This window comes from Pygoscelis adeliae, unplaced genomic scaffold (assembly GCF_000699105.1).
Source record: "Pygoscelis adeliae isolate BGI_AS28 unplaced genomic scaffold, ASM69910v1 Scaffold171, whole genome shotgun sequence".
Lineage (NCBI taxonomy): Eukaryota > Metazoa > Chordata > Aves > Sphenisciformes > Spheniscidae > Pygoscelis > Pygoscelis adeliae.
This window is the reverse complement of record NW_008824186.1, coordinates 9,528,618-9,545,916: the sequence shown is the minus strand read 5'-3', so window position 1 is coordinate 9,545,916 and position 17,299 is coordinate 9,528,618. Positions and strand designations below refer to the sequence as shown.

At 52.1% G+C, this 17,299-nt stretch overlaps 1 protein-coding gene across 1 annotated transcript in view; it reads right to left on the bottom strand.

Annotated features, from left to right (window-relative positions):
• Positions 1-17,299, bottom strand: part of KDM2A (lysine (K)-specific demethylase 2A) — a 49,314-nt gene that overhangs the window by 21,551 nt on the left and 10,464 nt on the right. The window contains exons 2-7 of the mRNA XM_009334607.1: positions 6,597-6,735; positions 5,293-5,371; positions 3,877-3,923; positions 3,328-3,506; positions 1,513-1,619; positions 839-932 (exon numbers count right to left, since the gene is read on the bottom strand). Of these exons, the coding sequence (XP_009332882.1) occupies positions 839-932; positions 1,513-1,619; positions 3,328-3,506; positions 3,877-3,923; positions 5,293-5,371; positions 6,597-6,735 (645 nt within the window). The remainder of the gene's footprint in view (positions 1-838; positions 933-1,512; positions 1,620-3,327; positions 3,507-3,876; positions 3,924-5,292; positions 5,372-6,596; positions 6,736-17,299) is intronic.

Below are 17,299 nucleotides of genomic sequence, written 5' to 3'. Positions count from 1 at the left end.
TGGGCAAGTGGAAGGACTGGCACCTTCCCAGATCCCCTTCCAGACAGATTTCTTCCAAGCCAGACCCCAGTACAACACAGAGCTGGGGTGATGGATGCCTGGTACAGGGAAATCCCTGCACAGTTGTAACTGGAAGCCACCCATGAGGGAACAAACATTGCACTCAGATGAAGTCTGTAACCACACAAACTCAAACTTGATGGAGGCTGGGGTTCAGTTTTCGTGTCCTGGGCTGAGCTCAGCTACAGAAGTGACCCCAGACAAGCAGCTCACATCTGACACTGTTTCAGAGCTACTTCTCACCAGAAACAACCATTCAAGGATTTTGCAGTGAAGACCTGTCACTACTCTTCAGTTCAAATGCTTCTGCTTTTGCAGTCATTTGATGTTTTAAGGTGACCCCTCACACATCTGCTGGCTATTTAAAACCCCTGAACAGCTTAGTTTTAGGAGAGGCTCCCATTCATCTTTAATTACCTTTCTTCCATTTGCTGCTGCTCCCAGTGTGCTATTTGTGCCACACCAAGAGGTGATCAGCCACGTAGCCAAATGATCTCTCAGAAGCCCAAGGCATGGACGAATTGGATTATTCTACTCTGTCATTTAGCCTTTTATAAGGTTGTCTCAGCATCATCTCTACAGCATGGGTTTTCAGCCTGTGCCTGGTGGACATCTGAGGGCCTGAACTACTTCCAAGAACCACAGAGAAACAAGTTTAGGGTGGAAAGACTTCAATTTGCTGTTTGGGACCTGCATCTTCAAGGATTGACAAGAGAATAGACTAAAAGCCACTCCCCTAAAGCATCTGTAGCTTTCCCAACAGGGACTGTCCTCCTACCTTTCCCCCTCGGTGGATGTGGTACCACACAGAAGTACCACCGAAGTCCACGTGGAAATCTGTGTAGCAGCCCTTGACACTCATCAGACAGTATCTGGCAGAAAACAAGATGACGATAAGGTGAAAGTGAGTGGCGATCCACATTTTAGAACAGATACAATGTGTTCAAAGGGAATGGGCTGCCCAAACCCAGGCCGGTGGCTCAGAGCAGTGCCAGAAGCCAATTACTGCAGTGCTAAGCACTTTAGCTGCAGGGAGGTGGTGGTTTGCAGGAGAGCTCACTTTGCATTTATATCCCATCCCCACAAAAAGATCTAGTCCAGGTAAGAGGAGAGCTTTCATCCTCAAACACCCGGCAGCTCTAGAAACCCCCATGTCACCCGTCTGGCCTACAGGGCAGGATGGGCAGCGCCTGGCAGCTCAGCCGACTCCAGGTGTCTCAAGGTGGTGAGCACCAAGAGTTTCCCCAAAGCGCAGCGAGCCCCTAGAAGCCACGCGACTACCATTCCACACAGCGTTCGGCAGGGGCTTAAATACTAACTGCAGTGTCCTTACAAGTGTCACCCACTGAAATAAACAGGGAGACTGTTCCTCCCGCTTGCCCCTTGGGTAGTTTTCTTGCAAGAGATGCCTTGCTGCCTGCCACCACTGGAACAGCTCAGGAAGTCACTTACTTCTGCACCTTTGGATATTGCATCTCCAGGATAGCATTTGTAGACTCTGTCTGGCTCTCCTTCAGGTGTCTGGGCCACATGTTATCAACCCAGTCAATCAAATCCACCTACAGCAGAAAGGTGGGAGACATGAGTAGAGATGAAAGGGGCACCGTAACCTCTTTTGCTGCGCCCCCCAGGCTGTCCTGGAAGCTCAAATACCTATTGCCTGCCTGGTAAGCCCACAGCCCACACGCGGCTGGGCACCTGTGGGATGAAGGGTTGCACCGGGCCCACCAAAGCCACTGCAGTGCTGCGCACAGACTGCCAGCCAGCCCAGCTCAGAGCACACCCACAACAGACGGGACCAAGGAAGGGAAGGAAGCCCTGGCGTTAGCTGAATGGCCACGATACCCCCTTTTTGGCCTCCACACACCCAGCAACCTTCCCGATGCCGCTGGTGCAATCCCACGTGTAAAGCTTAGGACCAGCTGTTCTGATGCCACTTGCTGTACAGTGAGCCTTTGAATTCACACAAGCAGCAAACACCACAGCAAGATCCCAAGCACGGTACTGGGATGCTGGTCTTCCACTTAGGGGCTAGGCAGAAATGCTATGCACTGGGCTTACACAGAAAAAACCATGCTGGGCAGCATCTGCTAGGGTGGGATTCAACTCGCTAAGCTTCAGGACAGCCAGAGCAGGCAGAGATGTCCAGGCTCCCTCTACAGTTAACAGAGAGAAGTGAATGGCGCTACAGAGCTGCCCCTTCCTCTCCACCGACTGCAGGAGCTCAGGCTGTCCATCCCATCCATCCCACCTTCCACACTTCAGTAAGGGCAACTTGTCTTCCCCCTGCCAAACAGCCTCCTGCCCCCCCTTCCAGCACACTTCCACTCTTAGCCACCTCTGCCCTCAGAGATTTCAGCATTTTGCATCGGAAACCCTCCCTGCCATGCTGCACAACCCTTTGGAGTCCCAGCTGAACACAGGGTTGCTGACCTAACGGGACCATGGTTTCCAAACACCAAGGAAACTGCAAAGCTCAACCAGCACCCAGGCTTTAGCTATTCTCTCAAAAATGCAGCAAGCATTGCTGAGCTCTGCTGTCTGATTTAGGCCCTGCCAGAGTTTTACACCTGGCCATGCATTATGGCAAGCCACCCCTGCCCTGCACCTCTCTTTGTCCACAATGGAGCTGATCGCTGCTGCGGGATGCAGAAGGCTCTGCACCAAGCATCATAGCAGCGCAGTGCACAGCACAGAGGGAAGGTAGGCCCGAGACTGAATGACAGCCAAGGTCTTGGCAGGCAGTGGAATCAGCTAACCGGGAGAAGCTGGAAGCCAGGGTCCCCCCATCCTGTCCCCAACACTCGCTGTGGCCGAGCACAAATCTGACCTCTCTATTCAAACTCGGGTGCTTGTTCAAACTCTGTGCCTGTTCTTGGTCACCAGCCAGGAGGAGCGGGTTACTTGACTCTAATTATGCCTCAGCCAGTCCCTTCCGTTTCTCTAGTTGCTGACAGCTAGTGAACAAGACAGCTCTCTGCAGAATGACACGCCAGGGACTTGACTGTGGTCACTACAGCCGAGGGATGCACAGGCTGGGCAGCCCCAGCCTGACTGTGAGATCAGCTATAGCAGATGAGGTCCGAGTCAAACACAGGATGCGCTCCAGCAGCTTCCAGAGCACAGCAGTGACATCCCTGGCCGAGCCCATGCATGTTACGAGCAGCCCCTCTCCTCCTGCATTCAAGTGCCAGGCTGCACCTTGCCTACAGAGGACCACAAGCACAAGTGAAAGGATATTCCTGTGGAAGGAAGAACCACACTCACCGTAGCAGGTCTCTGCACCAGGTTCTCCAGTTTGGTGTGGCTGAACTCCAGGCTGATGACATTGTAAAGTTTCTCCCGCTCGGCCTCCGGTGTTTCGTAGTAGCGTGCCCACTGTGCCATGGACATCTCAATATCCCTCTGCGTGTTCACATCCATGACATCCACCATCCGTCGGCTCCCTGCCAGAACAGACAGACGTCACTGGAACCGTCCCTGTGTACAGTGGACCACCCAGAAGAGACACTCCAGGAGACATGGAAGCCTTCCTCAAAGAACCCACCCACACACATGTGCGATGTCTTGGCCTCTCCCATAACTTCACCTTCTTCCATACCCACATTGAAACAGAAGCTGCTTCAGGTCAAACTAGACTCCTCAAGCAGGTAAGAGTTGTGATCCACTGGCAAAGGACGGCTCAGGTTCAACCAGCTGCACACTGGGGGAGCCACAAAACCAGACCTCTAGCTTTGATAAACCTGATGACTCTCCCCATTCCTCCCTATCTGCCCAGGGTGCAGCAGGGGCACTCTGTGGTCCCCGCACACTTACCGACACACAGCCGCACATCATTCACGCTGAAGTCCGGATCTGGCATCCTGCAGGACAAACACCTTGCTAAAAAAATCATGAAGTGCTTCTGGTTGCAGACCCTTCCCACCTGTAACCCCAGCATTGGCACCCTGAAGATACTACTGTGCTGCTTTTTGCCTCTTGGATGTGGGTGAAAACCATGCAACTAGATCTCTGGGGGCACAGCTCTGGGCTGAGTGCTGGGGCAAAACACCGGGCCCAACTTCTGGCTAGGGAAGCAGATTTGGGAATAGGATATACCACCTCCAGAGCATGAGCTGTTGTACAGCGGCTTCTGGCAGATGAGCAAGCAGGCCTTGAGCTAAGCAATACTAGCTCTCATTTTAAAGACTGCTCGTATGAGTTATCCCAGTATAAAGGACATAGCCAGACCAGTATAAGCAGTATATTTCACTGACACAGCGTAACTACTCTAACTGTTTGTACTGGCATACTTATCTGTACAAACACTGCTGTCACAGGCAGAATGGGCGAGCAGCCATTCAAGCAGCTCTTGACCCAGAGAAATAACCAAAAACTCAGGAGAAATCCAGTTTCGCCCACACTGTAATCCTCAGTATCAAATCTGTGCCCTCCCAAGTCACCCAGCAGTTAAAACCGAGCCCGGCACAATTTCCTATCTAATTCACCACAGTACAGTACATCGTGCACTGGATGAGGTGTTGCCCATCTGTTCACAGCCAGTTGAGGAAGTTAAGAGCAGCGTTGCTGATACTGGCTCTGACAAAGTTTGCTAGGGCTAACTTATTCCTCTAACTTTCGTATTAATCGAAACCAAAAAACGCTGACCTAGCAGAAACACTGGATCAGATCAGGTTTCTTTAATTTTGTAAAAGACATCTACCACCCCATAGCGTATTTATATGAACATCATAAAACAGCACAAAGTCTTGCATCAGTACAGCTTTACACTCAAAGCTGTAAACCTTAACTGACTTACTGTAGCAAGAGAGAGAGACGGCAGTTTAGAAGTAACCGTGTTGGGCAAATCAGGTTGGAATTCTGGAAAATGCCAGAAGTACTACAAATTGCTTGACACTCTGGCAATAGATACCTGTATTACTAGGAAAGAAACCCAGCCAGATGTTGCATCAGAGCAGCAGCGGGACTTTCCAGACATTTGGTTGAATTGTGATCACCTACAGCCAATCCAGTCCTCACATTTTAGGTCCAAACAGACTAGCAAGAACAGGATAACTGGTGTGTAAGATACTTCTCTCTGCTCACTGCATGTTAAGAACACCGTGGACAGGACACAGTCATACCAACTTGTCAGAGCATGGATCCAGCTACCAGGATCAGATCCCACACAGTGTGGAGAGAGGCAAGAAACCAGGCCAGAGTCATCCACCACTCTGGGCCCCTGACACTTACTTTATTCCCAGGCCATCAGAGCTCCTGAAGATGAGAGGGTCTCTCAGGCCACCCCGCTGGATGTATTCAACTGTGAAGTCTGGTGTGGGGAGAAAACGAGGGAAGGTGTTAGGGGAGACTCCTTCAGAGGACTAGAGACAAACTGAGGTTAGAAAGGATCTCTGGAGATCTCTAGTCCAACCCCACTCCCAGCAGACTGACTTCAGACTCAGATCAGGTTGTTCAGGGTCCCGTCCAGTTGAGACCCGAGAACCTCCTCCTATCTCTGTGGCAAGGCTAGCCAGCAAAAGAAAGCGCTGTTCCTCACTATTTCTGCACCCCTTCAGAGATCCTGGAACTCCTTTGCAGCAGGTCTGTGAGCAGCATGGTGTGTGCTGCTTGACAAGCCTCAGACAGGCCCCCCAGGGAGGGGGGAGTTTCCTCCAACAGGCTGCACCAGACAGGGGAACAGCACAGGTTTTGGTCCACAATTCCCTAAGAAGCTCACAGCCAAGCAAGCAATGCCTTGAAGAAATGCTCCTCCCTCATGGTAAATCCTCATGATGCTTGCACCAGCTGTGCGATGAAAAGACATCCCACTGAGCCATATGCGTGGTGAAAGAAAGGGGAGAGATCCCACATAGTCTTTGAATTAAGCATCTAGTAGACATGTGGCTGCAATTACAGGTGCTGACCCAGGCAAACCCTCTTGTTCCTGGCTGCCATGTGTCCCAGCAAGCCTGCAGCACTGCAGACTGGCTCATCGCTCTCCAGACCGAGCGGCTTCCACGCCATTTCCCACACACGCTCCCTGTTACTAGCTCCCCCGGCCCAAGGGCTTAGCAGGCTTGAACCAATCCTCCACCAATATGCCTCACATCGCCTTCAAACTGCTTGGGGCCTGCCGCAGGACTTGCAAGGGAGCAGGCAGAAGTGTCCCCCGCCTGCTCTGCACCCCTTGGGTTATGCAAGTAAAGCCGTTTACAGCAGAGGGAAGCACAGAACTGCTGTGAATAGCACACAGTTTTCCCAACTTTAGAGAAGGATGGAAAGTAAAAGGCAGCAAAACGCAGGACAGCAGGAAAGGATTTCATTAACACCACACTGCCTTGTAACCGCCCTTCAAGCTGGCAGTCGGGGAGGCTTTGGGTGTAGTCAGATGTACAAGAGCATAGCCAACGGTGATCACTGTTAGCTTTCTACGAAAGGCTCGGGGAAAGGTCATCTCACACACCATGCCTCACTGGAGAAGCAGCCAACCACAGCAGCTGTCTGGTTACTGCCGGCAGTAGCACACACTACAGCACAGCAGTCCCAACACAAACCTTTGCCTTCCATGAAGACCACGAAGGTGGAGTTAAACTTGTTGGTGGACAGCTTTTCCTCGAGGTCAAATGTCCTCTTCCCTTCAATTTCATCGTCGGAGATGCCATCGTCCTCATAACGCCGCCTCATCGTGCCACGCTGAGGAGAAAACAGACCAGGAAGGTAAGAGTTATGGGCCAGGAGGAACAGCCAGCTCGCGTCCCAGAGCCTCATCTCAACCTAGCACAGCTCAGCCAGGGCCTCTGGGGGAGCCCTTGCCCTGCAGCAGGCGGTCACTAGGAAGCCCACACGCTTCTACTCTCAGAGAGAAGAGACCCTATATTACAGAGTTATATTATCCACTAAGTCTCTTGCTCAGAAAGCACTGTTGGTATCAGTTTTCAAGAGAGACATGCCAGGGAAGATCTATTTAGGCAATGTCTGTCCTGGATCCAAAACTCACCACTGAGACATCAGATTTGCTCCTCCTACAACCAACAGATTTGTGCAAGTTGGGCTGCAGGGGAGACAGATCATTCACTCCTAATGAGCGCTAAGACAGAAACACGGGAGGAGGGGAGATAGCTCAGTATAACTGGGGCAAAGGAAAAAGAATCAGTTTTACATTTTTACATCATTTTTACAGGTGCATCAGTATTTCACTGTGCTAGAGGTAAAGGCACATGTGAATTTAAATCCCTGCCAGAACACCAACTGATAAAGGAAGGGTTTGTTTTATGCTGAAGACAATTTCAAGTTTTCATCTTTGGCTATGCTTGTACACAAAAGTTGATTTATTCCCTTGTTTGTGTGTGTGGGAGTAGCGGGGGCGGGGGGGGAAGTAACCCTTTTCTTAGAGGGTCTCATAAGTACATCTGTACTGGGATTCCTGACAGGCATCCTCTTCTAGCATTGCTAGATCTGGAAGAAATTACTGTCCCCAGCTGTTAGCCACCCCTCCAGAGATCGGCCGTGCTCTGGCAGAGCTGTTCGTGGGAATGGTCCCTAAATCCCCTCAGATAAAAGTCAACCTGGTCTGAATTAGCCAAGCTGACTTCCCCCAACTAGGGATGCTCCCATTATAAAGCGTTCACACCAACGTGTGCCAGCAGCCAGCCAGGGACAGGATGGGGCAGGAGGTGACGCAGCAGCTACTGTCACATCTGGGCCTGGAAACCGGCGCCTGCCTGCAGCAGGGAGGCGCAGCGGCATCGCAGCACTGGTAGCGGGGTCACATCCCCAGCAACAACACCAGTCCCAGCCACGGACCGCGAGGCTGAAATTCACCATCGCCGGTGAGGTGACCGGCGTGCATGTCCGTGCGCCACAGTCCCTGCACGACCTCCTGCCATGGCACACCTCCCGCTGCCTGAAGCGGAGCACATTTGATAGCGCATTTCTTCCTTCTTTTAGGGTCTCCTGGAAAAGACAAGAGTGCCTTTTCCCAAGCGAGGGCACGCACCTCGGCCTCCCCTCCCTGTGGCAGCAAGCTGCAGGTCTCCTCCCCGGAGTTCAGCACCGATTTGGACTTCACCCAAAGCCATTCTCCGCTCACTTCTGTCTTCCTCACCCAGCCAGCCAGGGTTAAGGCAGGGCTTGCTCTGACCCCATGAAGTCCCCGGAGGTACAAGCCCAACTTTCGGTGAGGGCGAAAGCCCTTGAGTGGGCAAGGGTTTATTTTGCCCCGAGCAACCAGCCCCAGCCCTGCCCGGCCTCGCTCACCTTCCCATTAACCCCCGGCCTGCCTGCTCCCCCAGCCCGTCACACACTACAAAGCTGGATCAGACAGGCCCGGGATATTCCCCAGTGAGTTACAGCCTGGCATTAGCCATCCATCGGTCTGATCACGACATTGCTTCGCTTGTCCCTCTCTTCTTTTTAGCCTTATCTATTTAATCAGTTCCGGTGAAAGAGAAACGGCTTCCTCATACAGATGCACCGCTTTAAAGATACTTTTTAAACTAATTAGTTCAACCAGTGCAGGAGCATGTGGGGACACTCATTTCGAAAAGGGACTTTTTTCCCCTGCTGTAACATACATGTTTAGCCCCACACTTTCAGGAAGGCTGATCAATTCCCAAGTAGTTTCCCTGCCATCAAGACAGAGAAGCTTACCCCTCCCTGCTGTTAACACCTCATTAACTTTGCTTGGTTTTCCAACCCCCCCCAGAAACCTGAACACAATAGGGGCACAAACACCTCATCTGCAAGGCAGAAACAACAGGCTGCTCCTGAATGGGGCATCTCAGAAACAGCCCTGAAACCAATGCTCTCCAAGGGCCTGTTCCAACGGCCCCGATGATTAAACAGTCTGGAAAAGGGTTTGGGGTTTGCAGTCCTTTGGCTTAAGCCACCCACTAACAGGGATAGCAAGCAGGTGTACTTTCTTTCACTGTTTTTAACAATACAAAGGTAAAACTAGTTTTACTTACAGGTTTTTACGGACACACTTGTGTAAACGCACAACGATGGATTAAAAAAAAAAAAAAAAAGGAGGTGCCACCCGCAGAAGCCAAGCGACATATTCCTGGGGGACTCTGAATTTCACACTGCTAAGGCCAGAGCGTGCACGCCAACGCACTGGCTGGGAACAGCTGTGGGGTGCTAGGGCCATGCATGCTACTGCTCCCAGCTCAAATCCAGGAGCTGAAACTCCCAAACCCTCAGTCACTCTGCCTTTAAACCCAGACCGGCTCTTTCGACTAGATACACCAGAGCTTGAAGTTAGAGATGTAGAGGTATTACTGGGAGAAGAGTACCTGGCCGTGTTATATCGAAGGGTGAGCCCACCTTATAAAGCACTTTCCCTTAAAAAAAAAAAAAAAAAATCACTGAATCAGTTAACACTGCATGGTGCTCAGTTTTAAACGGAGGGCACAGTGCAGGGGAGGGGGGGCCTGCCCCGTACAGGATTTAAGGACACAGCCGCACAAGCCAGCCTCATGCTCAGTGTTTGCTGAAAAGCCCCAGCGTTTCGGGAAAGGCCCGTTTCGAGCGCAGCCCCCCCGAGGCAGGCACATGTCCCAGCAGGTCGGCCCCAGCACCGGCTCGGCAGGCTTCTGGGAGCATCGCCCCGGCACCCCGTGCTTCCACTGAAATCTAACAGCTCACCGGGGCTGGGCCAGGCTTCTGGCTCCCGGGAGGAGCGGAGCCTCTCCCCACATCTGCAACCCTCTCCCCACCGCAAAGCCTCACATCTCACCTCTGTGCTGGTGGTCTGAAACGGTGCAAAAGAGCTGCTTGGGAAGGATGGAGGCGGATGGTCCTGGCACAGCCGCACCGCAAGATGCCCATGGCAAGAAAGGATGGAACAGGTATGCTGCTGTTAGCTGAGGACCCTGTTTGGGTGCCTTGGGCTCTCAGCATGGGCAGGCGGAGCCGTGCTGGCCCCACCTTTGGGGGGCAGGAAGCTGCACAACCAGCTCCAGTAGGTCTCAGCTCCTGTTAACCCATGGGAGACCTTGATGAACTCCCACAGGCAGCACAGCACGCACAAACAGTGGCGGGGCGCTCATCTCTGGGTGCCAGAGCACCGAGAGCACCCCGCTCTTCTCCCCATGGCCCCAACTCAGCGCCTGCTTCAGGAAGCGCTGCTTGCTGCTGCGTTTGTCCGAGCCAGGGAAGGAGAGCCCTGACAAAACATGCTCAGAGGTCTGCCAGGCAGGATGCAGAGACAGGGCTTTCCTGGCCGGCCAGCGCCAAGTCCAACAGAAGAAACCAGCCCAGCTGATTCCAGCTCCACGTACACCCACAGATCCTTCCTCACCTCCACTGGAGGCAAGGGGGAAGCCCAAACAGCCCCATTTGTTGGACAACCACAATTCCCACCCCAGAACCATTTCAAATCACTTCTGCCCTGAAGAGTGCTGCGCGAGGGTGCAGAAGGCTTAGGTCATACGGGCAAACACGCCAAGGAAACCTGATTTGTAGCTTCCCCTTTATATTTCTGCGCTTTCAGGGAAAGAATCATAGAATCACAGAATAGTTTGGGTTGGAAGTGACCTCTAAAGGTCATCTAGGCCAACCCCCCTGCCGTGGGCAGGGACATCTTCAACTAGATCAGGTTGCTCAGAGCCCCGTCCAACCCGACCTTGAATGTTTCCAGGGATGGGGCATCCACCACCTCTCTGGGCAACCTGGGCCAGTGTCTCACCACCCTCAGCGTAAAACATTTCTTCCTTATATCCAGTCTAAATCTACCCCCCTTTAGTTTAAAGCTATTAAAGAAGCAGAGGTCACAGTGCTTCCTTGTGCTTGTTTGGACCCTTAGCTGTGCAGGCCCCGTCCAGCTGAAACATGTCTCAAATCCTGCCCTGCGATGCTGTCAGACATCAGCTGCCTGTTGCAGTTCCTGCTGGGACACCTTGGACTGCTCTTACTGTTATAAGGACAGCAGCTACAGGAGACTTAAGATTATTTTGCAAGTATCTTATTCCTTACTAAATCACACCAGGGAAGTTCTAGGCACACCTAGTCCAGGCAAGCACGCTAATAACCTTCCAGCATGACTAGCTTTTCACTTACCCCCGTTCCCAGGCAAGCCTAGGAAACAAGGCCTAGGACTACTGGCCCCAGCAGGCAGTTCTCCGTCGTTGATTAGAGGATGCGCATAACGAAGCAGAGGATGCTGGGCCCTGTAGTCTGCGGGTCTCACCTGCTTTGGAATCAGGTGGGTGGTGGCACACTGCAGGACCAGGCTGTGGTCTGCGTTTCGACCTGCTCCCTTATTCCAAACACTTCCAGTTGGCAGGTTTTGGGGAAAAGCAGCTCTCTTGCCTTCGCTGGGTACAAAACTTCACAAGATGAAAAAGGTTTGGCGTGCTAAATGCTGGCAAGAGGCAGCTATATCCAAACTAGTCTCGTAACTTATATTTGGCTCCCAGGCTGGAAGCCTGAATGGGCCTGAAAGGGCTCCTAGTTAAGCTACACAAGAGGGGTTACTGCATTGGGCTGAAACTCAGGCATGTCCCATTTGACCACGAACCTCCCACCTCGGGAGACCCGGGCTGGAACACAGCTCCAGCCCACAGGCACGATGACCAGCTGCAGCCCCATTTCAAGCAGACATCTCTCACGGTAAAGAGCAGCACAGGCCACCTGACAGCACTTGTCCAAGGACACCAGCAGCCTGAAAAAACTAGGTAGCAGCAAGGTACAGTACGAATGCACCGTGCAGGTAAGTAACCAACATACTGGGAACATCCCTCCTCTGCTGTCACCTCGCAGACACCCTGGTGTCTGGCTGACGTGCTCAGATTTCCTTTATCCTGGTGGAACGTCAGATGGCATTAGCTGGCTTGCTCCTAGGCACTCTTCTACAGCTACTGCCAGGACAGGAAAGGCAGGGCAACACGCAGAAGTTTTACATGGTTTAACTACAGCATGGCTGAATAAGCATCCTTGGGAGCCTCCCCCAGGCCACGACCGCTGCAGCCACACAACTGAGTATTAACCCAGCGCAAGCTCAGTCTGACAGCTCCCTTTGAGATTGCCTTCTGGAGTGGACGCAGCTACTGCCCTGCTAGACTGCATGCCACATCAGGCATTGTCAGTCCTTCTGGAAGCGGCACCAAGCCAGCAGGGGCTCTGGATTGCGTAGGCCAGCTAATTTAACAGGAATGTGACCACACGGCCAGGCCTGATCCAGATCCCACTGGTGCCATAGGTGGATGCTGCACTCATGCTGGGGGTACAGTCCCAGCAAGAAAGCAGTCCCACCAGGACTGAACAACCCAAGCTGAGCTGGGGTAAACTGCCAGAGATGCTACGCGGAGGAGCTCCTGTTCCCTTCCCCATCCACCTGCTCCCTCCCCGTGCCCCATCACTGCCGCTGCCCATGTGGTGCTAGCTCTAGCGCTCGGTCACTCCAGTTTGGCATTTGCACCACAAGACCGCTTTGTGTTGGTTGATCCTGAGCACAAATTACAGCTTGGAGGACAGATGCCACTCCCACCCTACGTGAACGTGGGGCGAACGATCTGGTCACCCACTAACAAACTTGGAGGCTTTATGACCAAAGAAACACAATGTGTTTCAGAGGAAGCCACTCCATCAGCCCAACCTGCTGTGGACTCGCATTACACGAAACAGCAGCAAATACAATCTTCACCTTACTCCAGCTAGATCCACTCAGGGATCTGCACTGTGGGATCAGGGAAGCGTTCGACTCTTTTCCCTGATCTCGTTCACAGCACAGCCTCCGAGGCAAATGGAAGGCAGCCACACCACAGAGGTGCAAACACAAGGAAATGGGCAGAAGCACCTTAAACTCTAATCCCTTTGCAATGGGGAAACGGGGATGCAGAACGCGGAAGGAAAGGGTCGTCTCCTCCAGCTGAGCAAATTCCAAAGTCTAACGCTCCCGTCATCAGCACAGCATCAGCCACAAAACCCACTCCACACTCCCCGCCAGATCAGCTTCGCTTGTTCCTGTGGGTAGGGAAGAGTCTGGCCTCCTAATTTGCACGGTATGTAGGAGAATAGGATCCCAGTCATGGCTGAGGACCCAAAAGCACTGCCACAATACAAATAGCTCCCATCAGTTATACAACGCCTCTCGTATGCTCGGCCAGGGCCACAGTGCTTTCATGTCATTGTTGTCTTGGGAGGGTGGGGAAAAACAACATTTCAGTGCGCGCAGAGAGCAGACAGGAGGGAGGAAAGGCCTCTGCACTTCCAAGCATGCGTTTTGGGAGAGACAGCATCTGCTGCGACTTTGGGCTAATCTCTGCAGCAGAGTTTTCCCCCCTCTTGGAGTCTGCAGCTTCCTCACGGCACAGTTACACAAACCACAGTTCCCTAGCTCCCCAAATCGGGTCTCCATACGAGGATAGATGTGGTCAGTGTACAAGCCTAGGGCTTGTGGAGGGACACTCCAAGACTCCTTTCTTCTCTGATGTGCTTTGACCCTCACCTGCCACGCAGGGAATTGCTACCTGGCTAAATAACTGGCTACAGGTGATAACTGCAAAGGGCGAGGGACATGCAAAGCCATGACACACTAATGCCAACCTCACCTTTCCACTAGCACACTCTTTGCGAGAGCTGCGCAAATCCTTCCTACAGCACAAAGTTTGATCTCTTCCCGGGAGGAGTCGGCTACTTTTGTCCCCCAGCCCATGCCAGGGCTGGGTCTTGGCCGAGTACCCCTGCCCAGCAGATTGCTACAGCCCTCCTAACTCTTCTTTCTGCTTCTTGGTGGAGCCCCATCCAGGCAGGCCTTGCCAGAGCACACCAGCAAGTCACAGCCCTGGGCTCTTAGACTAAGACTGCTTCTTCCCGGGGGTGGCTCAGCTACCGGGAGTTCTTCCAGTGTCAACTGTCAGTTCAGCCAGGGACGCGTGACTTCCAAAAAGGAGATCAGCAGATGCCCCCAAAACTGCCATCCGTGAGAACGTCTCAGATGAAGCTCAGCCCCAGTGAAGCAAGGGATAAAAGTCAGGCACATTACGTATATATCTCTGTCAGACAACCTCAGCATTCAGCATTAAGCAGCAATATTTAAATTTTTTTTTTTTTGTTTTTTTCAGCTTTGTGATCTGTGTTAGGATCCAGGCATTTTTCATCCTGATGAGAGTTTTACTAAGGAATAACTGACAAGCAGTCCAAAGCCTTTCTCTCTGTGCCAGGCGGGGTCGAGATAAAGGCAGTTTATTCATCCTCCAACACCAGACAGCCAGCAATTCTCATCTAAGATAAGCTGTCCTTCACCATTTCTTTCTGGCCCTCTTGGGTACCATTCACTTAATGTAGGAAATAGGAAGCATGAATATTAATCCTGCAGACAGCTCTAGTGCTATCCCTTCTATTCTGATCCTTTCACCCGCAGTCTCCTTCTCCCAGGGATGGCAGGGGAAGTGCCTCAGGCAGCTCCATGGTGGTACTCTTCAAAACCCTTCCTTGGACACCTCTCTCCATCAGCAAGCGCTGCCTTGATAGAGCACAGCTACCACTAACGGCAAAGGAACTGACAGTCGGCTGAAGAGAACCAGAAGACTACTCTCCTGTGGGCTTTTTTTGAGAGAAGAACTAGTACAAGGTCACATTTGAAAAAAGAACAAGCCGTCCTTTCGCTGAAAGAACCTCATATATTTACAGAGTGAAACCAACACACACCACAGTATTTTAGTCACTTCCTGTCCTGTCTGCTGCCATTCCCTCCCTGATCTCCCAACAGCTCCATCTCCCAGTCCCCAGGAAGCCTCCTCCTGCTGTGCCACAGCTCCTACCACTTCAGGAGACCAGGGCACCCCTCACTTTTCCTCTCCCTGCACCTCCTCCCCTTTGTCTCCTGCGTTTCCAGAGCAGCTTGCCTGGTCTGAAGCCTCCCACAACCCTCCCTTATTCCTTTAGAGGAAAGATGTTGACATGAAGAACGCAGTCACATTTCACTCCCGTTTCTGAACTCCCTCCTTCCAAACTCCCCTCGCTGAAGGTATTATAACTTCTACCTGGCTCCCAGCGTATGTGCAGAGCAGTGTGACTTACCAGTGGATCTCTCTCATTCACCACTGAGCTTTGTCACCAGGTGCCTCCTAGCTACCCATCCCTTTGTAGGTTTACTTTGCTGAAATGCATCCAAGTTGGTAATAAACCAACAAGCTCAACTCTCCTCAGTTTATGAATTTAACTTCTCACATACTTTTACAGCAATCAACTATGGCTCTTGTCTAGGTAAGTTCAGACCTTCAACATCCAAACTTGTCGACGGGTGTTTTAATCTTGAGCGAGTACCTGTGGCAAACAGCAGTGTCCAGAATTCAGTCTCTGCGACACGGTGCTGAGATCCGCCAGCAATTAACAGCCACCCCCCAAAGGTCACGTGAGATCCGTTATACCAGTGGGAAGGGCTCCCGTTTCTCTGGGAAGGCACAAGGCAGAGGCAACGCCTGGCAGGAGGACAGACAAGCACGGAAGCAGCAAGGCAGACCTAGGGCAGCGCAGGTGCCAATGCCAGAACTGACTATGCAGGGAAGACACTCCCTTGCAAGTATTTTCAGGTACAGCGTGAAGAACCAAGGCACAAAGATTATGACACCCAACCAGCAGTCTGCCAGGTTACTGCTTATCTTAAGCACAAGAGCTTTTGCTTTCTATATTCCTCTCCTCCAAGCCTGCACCTCCCACTTCAGCTCCGGGTCCAGGCTCCAAGCTCTGGTCCAAACAAGTATGTTACTTGTGTTTCTCTCTGCCAGCGGAGAGGCAGCAGGCTTCTGTCCTCTGTGCCTCCCCACCTTCAATCACTTCAGTTTCTCCTCAGCTCTTCTTCCTCCCAAGCATGGGAAGCAGTAACTAAACCACAACACCTCCTGCCACCCTCGAGGTACAAAGAGGCCTACAGAGGTGGGCCCATGTCATTCTGTTAGTATTTTGGCTCTGCAGAGCCATTTGCTTTGCCAAACAACCGGCAGTGCCCCAGAGACGATCAGTAAAGTGGTCCTGGGCTCCCTACTCCCCCAGCTAGAAGGGGGCCCCGCAGCAGGATCTGAAGAGAAGACCAAAATCCCCCAAGCAAGAGTCCCAGGACAATCTGTCAGTGGCCGTACCTGTCTCAGTGCAAGCCTGGAGGCCAGCCCGATGCTAGGACAAATGAGCATGTGGCTAATCTTAGCAGCTCTGCGTGCCCTAGCCACCAATGATGACTATCTGGACAAGATAAACTAAACTAAGTCTTTTGCTGCTTTGTTTCACAAAAGAAACCCAAGAACTAACCCAGCAGGCTTAACCCAAGTTAAATGCCCCTCATTCATCTGTCTCTCTCAAGTCCTGGAGAGCAGAACTGGCGTATCCCACGTTGCACATTCCCGGACAAAGACCAACTCAAAGCACCAGGCTGAGGAGCGAACAGGAATTTACGCAGAACTGGAGCCCTTCCAGGCTTCACAGCTCCAGGAGGGATTCCTATCACAAGCAGGGCTGGCAGCGTTTCAGAACGAGCAAGGAGAACGCTTTGGTTTGCACTTTTGGGTTACGAAATTGGATGTACACAAGGAGTAATTGGGGAATTGGAGCAAGGCTGAAAGAGGCAGGTGGGGAGACAGCACCAACAGGCCAAGTAGAACTCCAGCAGCTCCTGCTAACCCACACACTGACCAGCCACAGCAGCAAAACCACGGGACAGAGGAACGTGCTAGATCAGATCACAGATGGGCAAGACTGGCAACAGTCCCAATAAGGAAACGCTGCTCCTAGGAAAGGATACGGCTTCTCGCTCCACTCACCTGCAGCGTATTTCACATGCAGCCACTGTCCCAGCCAGCTTTTATGGCACTACTAACCCTCAGACTGCCCTTGCCCACCGCCAGCCATAGCACCCTGGTATCTGGACAAACCCTGCCTGGATTCTATGACAGCTTGAAGCAGCTCATGAAGGACCATCAAATCCTCCACCATGCCACATTTCAGGACTGAACACTGATCCTCTGAGCCACGCAGACTATGTTAAAAGCCACTCTTTGACATTCAGCCTTGTTATTTCTCAAGTAGACTGAGCTAACCCCTTTAATTACCTCCCACCCATTCCAAACCAGAAGAAATCCAAGGGAAAAAAACTGCTGCCCTTTCCCTGCCAGGGTGTCCCCAGCACACGTGCTATGCACTCAGGTAGATGAGCATTACCAGCTCTGCTACTCCTTTTGCTTCGTATAGGAAGGCAACAGAGCATCCCCAAAATGGAACCAAGTAGACCAAACTTCTCCAAAAAGGCAGGCTTGAAAATTACACG